General features: G+C 34.3%; 1 protein-coding gene across 10 annotated transcripts in view; it reads right to left on the bottom strand.

Moving 5' to 3' along the window:
* Positions 1 to 788: 788 nt before the first annotated feature.
* SLC7A2 (solute carrier family 7 member 2) overlaps positions 789 to 9,781 on the bottom strand; it is a 52,830-nt gene continuing 43,837 nt past the window's right edge. For 9 of the 10 annotated variants that reach the window (XM_014261683.2, XM_014261671.2, XM_088056219.1 and 6 more), the window contains 5 exons: positions 8,595 to 8,697; positions 7,163 to 7,362; positions 6,707 to 6,873; positions 6,026 to 6,134; positions 789 to 5,442 (listed from right to left, as the gene is read on the bottom strand). In XM_014261683.2, the coding sequence (XP_014117158.2) occupies positions 5,264 to 5,442; positions 6,026 to 6,134; positions 6,707 to 6,873; positions 7,163 to 7,362; positions 8,595 to 8,697 (758 nt within the window). In that variant the 3' untranslated portion in view covers positions 789 to 5,263. The remainder of the gene's footprint in view (positions 5,443 to 6,025; positions 6,135 to 6,706; positions 6,874 to 7,162; positions 7,363 to 8,594; positions 8,698 to 9,781) is intronic. The other variant, XM_088056223.1, reaches the window with a different exon arrangement.

The following is a 9,781-nucleotide window of genomic DNA, read 5'->3' as shown; positions in this document are numbered from 1 at the left end:
TCTGGATGTACAATAAGGTGATTATTAATAATTTGATTACTATTTTATAATTCCTTGTAAATAATATACCTTGGAAAAAAATCTGTCATATTCTGTGAACAAAGATGACCACTCAAATGTCTTTGAGAACAGTGCCAGATGATAATCTTGCCCTGGAAATAGGGTTCTGTGTCCAGACTATTGCTATCCATTGCCCAGACACATGCTTTTATTTTCTTGCTATACTCACAGTACTATTCAATGTTTTGGGGTTGGTTTGTTTGGGGTCTTTTTTTGTAGGATTTGATTGTGTTGTTAATGTTGTGGTTAGTTGATTTGGTTTGGGGTTTTTTCACAAAAAGGGAACAAGGGGACGATGAGTTTATTCATCCAAGTCTGAGGTTGGGTGAATACCAGGACAAGGCTTGGTGCTCCAGGGAGTTGAGCATGAATGCTGAGGGCTATGCACCCCCTCTGGAAATCAAACCTAACATCATCTCTGGTTTGGCAGTGTAACGCAAAATGCCCAAATCAAAGACTGTTATTCTCTATTTCAGTGTTTCTTCAGTGCTTGGAAGCAAGACGAAAACAAACACTGCATGTATCCTCATCTCCAGATCATTTTCCCATTTAAACATAAGACATGGTTGTGTTTTCCCCTCTATACTGTGTTATCATGTTATTTATTTTAAATGTGCTATGATGTGCATAATATCATTAGATATCTGGCATACTCATAATTTCAAGTCATTATTCTATTTTAATGTTAACTAGTTGTGATTAAAGTTATGTCTGCTGCATGAAGGACATACAAGTGATACTCAACTTTATTTAAAAATATGGAACAAATGCACAATTGTTATCCCACAAAGCACATTTTACAGTAAATGAGGAGCAATGTAATTTCCATTAAAATTTGGAACTAAGGTAACTAAAAATGTCATTGATAACAATTCTGTTGTAAAGTGGGGAAAAAAGCACCATATTCTTAAATACAAGCATTTTTACATTCATAAAAATTCAAGACTTGATTTTGGTAGAGCACTTCAAAGAAATACAGATTTGTAGTTTAAATTGCATAAATCGTCCTATCTACACTTTAAATGCTCAGCAGCATACAATACAGAAATAATCATTAAAATGTACATACAAACAAAGAAAAGATGGATATGAACGCTAACGTTTTTTAAAATGATGCACACATAATTGTTTTTAAAGATATGTAAAACATATTTCATGCTTTACTTTCTGGTACCACAAAAGAAAAAAGCTCTCCTAAATAATCAACTCCTTGTATTCTGACTCCAAGTAAACTTGGTGAAGCTGGAGTTGACCTGGCACAAGGCTCATGAAAACATACAAAAACAACAGAATTTTTCCAACTGACAATAAAAAATATATATATACACATAAAGCTCTTTATAATGCATGTCTGCATGTCTATGCACAGAAATCCTTCAATTTAGCTCATGTTAAGGAGTTTGATTTCTAAGATCAAATGGAAAATAGATCAGTACCTGGTAAATGCATTATATTTAGCTTTGAAAAGGTCCAACTATTAAAAATGCAGAGGTCCTCAAAACACATACCAGAAAGAAATACTAAAGGTACAGGAAATTAAAAACAAACACAAAGATCCTATGCTATATGAAATACCATCCACACTTTCTGTAAAATATATATTTGCTTAACACTGAGTAACCTCAGTGCCTTCAGTGAGCATACTATAATTTGTACAGACTTCCCAGCGTGTCTAGGAAGAATTAGGGCCCAAGAGCATTAAAAAAGGTGCTTTCATTCTCTTTTTTATGCCCTCAAGTAAGACATGCCAGCCTTCTTTTGAATTAAATTCCTATTGTAAAAATGTGCCTCGGTGTCAAAGGCCTCATACCCAATTACACAGTCGCACACAGGTTTCCTGCACTGTTACCACCTCAGAATGTTTAAGGCACATTGATATTGATACTTATTAAAAATTCTGTGAAAACACTATGCCTTATATTTCTTAAATATAGATTTTTTTTTTTCATAAATTTTAGGGGAAGGGTGACATGACTCGTACATTTATCATGTAATAAAACACAGAATATATATTTAAGCTTTACCAAGTTTTGCCTCTAAATTCATTGTATCATTTGATGTTTCTAGATGACACATATCAATTCCTACTTAAGTACATAAGTAACTCTGTATCACTACCATTGACATTTATTGCTGATAGTTCTCCAACAGCAGGTAATATAAATGGCTTTAACACTTGGTAACATAAGCACAATATGACAGATTTCAGGAATCTGACCTGCATTTCTTGTGCAGGAAAAAGCATACTGTTATTAACAGATTAGTTTTTGTACCGTCAGAAAGAAATGTACCATGATAAATGTTATCCATGGTGACAGACAATGAAATCTAAGTTACTTCATAAAACTTCCCACTGCAGAATTAGGACTATAATACCACAGGAACATCACTTTAGTTAACATGAATAATTTAGAAACAAAAATTAAGTTTATGAGAATTTTTTTCTACAAGGGAAATGAAAACCCAGTAAGCTACCTTCAGAAGTAGGTATTTTGTATTAATACGTACCATTATTATTTGCACAGAACAATTTACAATATCAACAACACTGTTAAAAAATAACAATGATTTAATTCCAATGGACTTGTGCTTTCAGCTGATCTTCCAGCAAGTACAGAGATAGAGCAAATGTGAGAACAAAATCAGAATTTCTTGCATCCATTGCTCCTGTGTAAGGACTAGCACGGCTCGTCCTTTGCTTCTGCTGAGGCCCATTAAAGCATCTGGAATTTTGACTGCATATACAAATGCACATCAAATTTACTATATTTACCTGTATTACCATAATTACCTGTTTTCACTCAGACACTGACTAATAATGACTATACACACATATAAATAAATTTTGCACATTTGAAGCAACTAAGAGTACACAATGACTTTAATTTAATTTTATATCTCATTAGTTATGTGGGTAGTTCTGGTGCTGCAGCTCCTCCCATCTGTCTTAGCAACACTTGGACAGGCACATCCTATTATTTAAAAAAAATTAATTTCCCTAACAAGGGGGGAGAAATACAAATGAAAGGGGAATCTGTCAATACACAAAGTGCTGACACATTCATCAGGTAAATAAGCTAGAAAATATACTTGTTTTAATTCTCTCCAGAGGCCTTAGCTAGCACTTGCTTTAGTCAGAAGCTAATTATAGTGGCAGTATCCATTCAAAGGAAAAGTCCAGTGCAATACAGAAATTATTTTAACCAGTACATCAAATTCACTGTGGGTTAATTTCAGACAGATGCGTATGTGTGACAGGTGTGAACACATACATTCTCTATGACGGCCTTGGGAGGGAATGGGATCTTCCTTGCACAGAACAGCAGCAGTTCGTGTCTTGGGAACTTAACTGGCCTGCTCTGTGGTATCAACAATCATAGCAAAACATAAGTCTGTGCTTCCCACATGCTGAGATGTGGAAGGAATTGTAAGAGCTGTATTTCACTGTAGGCTTGTAAAGACATCACACAAAAGCTTCACATGGGCACAGCTGACTTGTCCCACAGCAGTGGCTTTTTTGAAGCTGAGGATTTAAGACTACTGGGAAAGAAGTAATTTTAAGATTAAAAAGAGCAACTCATTGCTCTGAAAAATTTTCTCTCTGAAAAAGGAGAGAGACAGAAGCAGCCTAACTAGTTCAGTTTTTTCGTTTTTTTTTTCATAAATTTCCAGCTGTTATGAAAAGTAAGGTGCTCTTCACTGTAAACCAACATAGCTCTCATGGCATCTAAAGTTCTTGTACCTAACAGTAGAGATTAATACCAATGGTTAGTACCAGCAACAGACTGCAAGTCTCCATGACAAAGTCCAAGACAGTTCTTACTCTAGGGAAGGATTTTTTATAAATATATTCTTGAAAAATGACTTGATAATGTGGAATCCTTCATGGGACTTGAACCTACTCCTTGCTGAGAAAAAATGTTAAAATACCTGTGTGCCTTTGACAGATAACATGACTTATGTTGAAAGAAGAACATTTTCTGGTTTTACCAGCATTAAAATAATTGTTTACCCAGCACTGCCACACCAGTTTGGTTCTTTACATAAATTAGCATTCAGACATCATACCCACATGAATGGATTTGTGGATGTAGGCTTGGCTCACAAAAAAGTGCTACGCTAACATACTTTTAAGGCTTAATGAAGCACTGAAATACTGTTTTGATAAGTTTTTTTCCCAAAGCCCAGACCTCTGTTTTTTTAACCTCCACTACCATCTGAAAAGAAACCTGGGATTTTGTGCATTAATTTTTCTTAGGCGAAGCAATGTCTAATGCTAATCTCAGCAATATCAGTTCTGGAACATGTATAAAGGAGAATATATAGGAGGAAAAATGAGTAGTAAGGAGGAAAACTGGATGACTGCTTCAGGTAAGTACCAAATTATTTAGTCAGATGAAATTCTGGCCCTTCTGAAGTCAAAAGCACAAAATTTGCTAAATCATGTTTGTTTGCCACTATCCAGACTGTAACCAACAGATTATTTCCCAGATGACTTTGCAGAAAACAAGAGAGCTTCTCTTGTATTATTCTATACACAGTGTCCTTCAAAGAAAAGGCATGCACTTAAGTAGAAATCTTAAATGCTATTTAGAGGGACTAAAAACCTTTGAAGTATCTTCACTGAGTTCTCCATGACTATGGATGAATAGTCATGATTAGTAAAGACAAGCAATTACTTCTTTTTACATAAATAAATGCTCCTCTAATTTTTACAAAGTATCTAATCCATACAATTACCATTCATTTTGCAAATACTTTCCAGGGCTGTATGAATGTAATTTATCTCCGATGAGTTACTGCAATAGAAAAAAGACAATTTAGATTGTTGCCAAAACATGTAGCAAAGATAAGGTGAAGGTATGAAAGGCATGTATGTTCACAGTGCATTGTCAAATACTCAGAACTTCTTGCAGACAGTTCTAAAATTCTTCATAACTGATGACTGCCAGTGATTTTGGATGACACTTCAAACAATGTCTCCAAATTTTTGCTTACCAAAGGGTACATTTTTTCTTTTAAATTTAAATATTAATCTTCATGATGTCAGTTCTGAAATGATGGATTAGCAGCTTGTCCAAAATATCAGTTAGGTCTTGTAGTAAACACTTTCAAGAGGCACATGTTGGCAGAAAGCTTCTGAAATTTCAGTCTGCAAGTAAAATTCCAATTGAAGGTTTAAAGATTGGTGTGTTTGCAGAATTTAACATTCACTTGTACTTTCATGTGGAAGAAATTGATCCCTTTCATTTGCATTTTCAGGGTCATCCACTGGGTTCTTTTCTTGCATCCCACTATTTTCTGAAAAAGAATCATCATCTCCATCGCCACGATGACCTTCAACACTGTGTCTGATGCCATAAGCAAAGTAAATGAGGAAGCCTTCCAAAAGGAAATAAAAAAGTTCATAGGGTTTTCAGGCAAGTAGTGCTTTAAAAAGTAAATATTTTTCTCTGGCTGAACAGATTTCTGCAAAAAAATTTTCTTCTTCAAATATCTGAATCAGAGCTCACGCTTCAGGTCTTCCCTGTGTCTACAGGAAATTCCAGTACATCGTTTTTGCATAATTAAATGTTCTAGTAAGTTATGGAAACTATTATCTCTAATTTATGTCTAGGTGGAATTAATACCATTTCCTAGATCTATAAGAAGACAGACTGATATACTTTCTTTATACAGGGAAAAAACCTGTTACAAGCAAGTTTCTACATCATTTTGGCTATACTTACTAGGAAAGAATTACTTACTGGAATTCTTCCTATTACCTAAAAACTATATTTGTAATTTTGACTGCATAGAAATACTTCTTCTGAAGCACGCTCTTCCTTTTGAGTAGAAATATTAGCCGAATTTTATTAAATCACAGAGATTTTTTCAAATATTTGAAGGAAAATAATGTTCTAAAATAGAAATCAAGAGCTCTAGTCTATGAAGTGACTGAAATAAATAGAATACCAATACATACCAAGTAACATCCAGAAGCTAAATCTCATCCAAGTCTCCCCACTTAATTGTACCATCAAGTAAATATTTACCAGTATACTGAACGATGGCAAAAATGGCAGTAGTGGAACCTAAAAAGAAATATTTAATATGTTTCTGTTAAACATATTTTTTTTTCATATCACACTTCAGGTAAGTAACACAAACTAGAGGTAACATAAAATCACTAATAAAGAATTGAATTTTTTGCTGTTATAATGTAGTGAAATTTTCACTAGATTTAACCAACATTTTCTATAGATCTTAAACTTTTAAAATACATTATGTTTAATATACATTCTCTAAGGCTACAGACATCTTTCTAGTTTGTGCAGAACATATACTAATGAATTCCTGTCTTTACAGCTGAAAAATAATATATCTATCTCTCTTATTCTGAAATGCTCCCCCAGCTCCACCAGATTCCTTGATCTTCATCATTACATTATTTCCATAGAATATCTGATCTTAGAACATAAGTGAAAGTGCAAAATGAAAGGACTTATACTCTGTATTAGGTCCAAAGGATTGCAGATTACACAGACAAGTGATTGCACACTCATCAGTTTCTGACTTCTTTTCCAGCCTTTAAGTTCTCTCTCCCACACATTAGAATCCATCCAAAGCTCTCATCAGAGAATAACACAGAGAATAAGTTATTCACCATAAAGGCTACTTTCTGCTGGTTCTGAGGCTGCCTTTGGATGAGAAGAATGGTAACTATGAAGGATATCACCAATAAAGCAAGTAGGCCAATACTCCAGGGCTCCAAGTTAGCAATGAAATGAATCCCATATGTAATGAGGACACTCAAGCCACAAATCAAGCAAGCTGTATGAAAAACAAAATTACAGAAAGAGGTCACTTAATCTCTGCGTTGAAGAGAAAGTGACTTTTAAGAAGAGTGATATCAAGCTTCAACATGTACTGTTGTTATGAATATGTTTAATTATATGAAAATGACTGCAGATTAGGTCAATTCATCAAGAAGGATAAAAGCACAGAAAGACACACGTATGGCTGAAAGAAGGCATGTTATCAGTGGATTTTTAATTATTTCTTTGATATAATTCCACTATAAATGGAATGCATACATGAGTTTGGACAGCCCAATACTTACCTAAGAGGCCCACCAAAAAGTTAACTATAGCTGCAGTCTGCTCAGTTGGTAAACTGGATGAATTAATCAAGGCCTGAAGACGGAAGCGATTCTCTTCTATCATGTTTATCTGTGACTCACTTACTGCAGGTTCCCTTCCAGCTGCAGCCAAAGCTGTTTTTTCTGGAGAGTGTTTTGGTTCTTCATAGGTGGGTTGGTACCTACACATAAAACAGAAGAACAAAAAAACATTGATCATAATTCCAGATTTGAAGTAATATGACTCTAGGAATGTACTGAAGTACTAAATTTTTTTCAGTAGAGCATTAGAACTTCCCAAGTTACAACTGCATTGAAACAGCATTATTAGTCACTATCATATATAAAAATACTATGGCCAACTCACTTTTTGGATTGGTTTGTTTGGACATTTTAATTTTTTGGCAGTTTTTTAAGCTACCTGAATGCACCAATATCTCAGATAAATGACTGGTCCTGTACAGAAAGACAGGACAGGGTCTGGTAGTCAACAGCAAAGAAAGAGTAAGGGATCTTGTTTCTGACTTGCTTCCCATACTATAAGAGGCTTCTAACTGGCATTAACCAAAAATTGGCATCCACTTGGTTAGCTTTTAAGTGTATTTTTATAAATACATAAGGTATTAAGGTCCTTTTAAAATAGAACAGGCTTCTCTTTTAAAGTGTGAAATATTGCAACAATGAATTTGAGCTGAATTTAAGCTGTTACACTTTTCAAAGTTAATTACTTAGCCTTAAGTAATACAGGCCGACTTCTTAAAATAAAAAGAGCAATACATAATAAAGTGAGCTGTAGCTAGTCATACCTAATTCCATAGCCTCACAAAAATGACCGATACCAGAGTTTTACTGAAAAGTAAATAATCAAAGTCATTACTTTCATTTACTTTACTGAGAAGTATTTATAATCTCACATATTGAGAGATAATATTTGCACTGTCTTCTAGGGCTACCACATCTTAAAACACTTTTCCAGTCCCGTATTTCTGACTAGGATAATACAAAGTAACTATTTGAACTTGTTCATCCTGTGAACCACCTAGAACACCCACACCTTTCACATATAGTCCCCAAAATGCAATATGCCTGATGTAAAGCGCAGATGCTATCCATATACAAGTATCATTCACTGAATTCTGTACTCAAACTTATATTTAGTACCTTTGGGACTAATGCTTGGACCAATACTTCTTCTGGAAAATAAAGGGTTTCTAGATTTCACCAGAAGCTTAACCCAACTCACAGCCATACTTGTGTAACAATATACCATTGTTTTCTTTGAGGAGTCACTGCTTAGAAACCATTTATATGCTTACAGCTACTGGCTATGTAGCAGAAAACATGTCTTCTCTTTATTTACTGACCAACCCAAAAAAAACCCCACAGTAGAATACAAAGGATGTTTTTGGCTCACCTAAGAATGAGGACACAGGTTGCCACAAGTGAGTAAGCAAGAAGTGTGCCAATCGACATCATGTCCACTAAAGCCTTTAGGTCAAACAGAAATGCCATTATAGCTAAAAAAAAGAAAAGAAATGGGAAAAATTCCAGGAGACTGACATAGAATTGTAGAATCATTCACACTGGTAAAGAAGTTTAAGATCTTCAAGCCTAACCATAAGTGCCAAGATTAATATTATAGATATATTAAGCTAAGATTTTAAAGTCTGTCCAGTGTAACTTACTGTTTTTCTGACAGCAATATGAGCAAAATCACGATAATCCTTAAAACCACATTTTTGAAGCTACTGGTACCATTGCAAACCTAATTCCCTACAGCTGGTAATCTCATTCATATAGGTAGGCACTGATGAGTCATACAGTCATGCTGCACAATCAAATGCTCATATTGGACTTTTTCAGCTATAAGTATTTGCACACATATTGTTGAATTTGGGCCATATTAAAAATACATTTTTATAGAATGACATTCAGATCCTGCAGCAGAATCTCATCAAAGCTGAAAGGATGGATCCCACTGCACATTTGAGAAAAAGCCATTGTGATGTAAAATTTCTGCTGAGCTGGGAAAGAGCTCTACGTGAAAAGGACTTTCAGGAGTTGTCTCAAACAAAATAGTTTTGTGGGAGTTTTTTAATGGTTATCTTAATAGAAATAGTTTTCAATTCACCCTCAGAAATGAGCAGTAACATTGCTCAAGAATTAATATTCTTATATCACTGGACTTAGAGCAGAAACTTCCATGACAGTGGAAATAACTATAGAAATCTTGTGTTTATAAAAGTTAATGCCACATTCATTTGGAAATTCTGGAATATCTTTTTTTGGCTATGCTGTTTGCACACAGAAGCATTATTAATAAAGAAATTAGGAGAAGCTAATCAGTAATGAAAAGCTAATTTCAACTGATTTGAAAAGTTGACACGTGAATGATGACATGACATTTGAATGATGACATGGGCTCAAAGAGCATCTTAAAATATTTGTATTTTATTAATATTTTTGAGAAGCATATTTTTTGAATCATCAGTAATCTCAAAATCAAAAGAAACTATTAAATGTCTTTTTAGATGTCTATATAGTGTTTATACACTGTATACACTGTGTGTATATATAAAAATTATTCTATATTCAAAATTA

The sequence above is a fragment of the Pseudopodoces humilis genome, chromosome 6, assembly GCF_049639895.1.
Source record: "Pseudopodoces humilis isolate 2021_Gansu_Grassland_sample_001 chromosome 6, ASM4963989v1, whole genome shotgun sequence".
Lineage (NCBI taxonomy): Eukaryota > Metazoa > Chordata > Aves > Passeriformes > Paridae > Pseudopodoces > Pseudopodoces humilis.
Note: the sequence above shows the minus strand (reverse complement) of the source record. Positions and strands in the feature narration are given on the sequence as shown.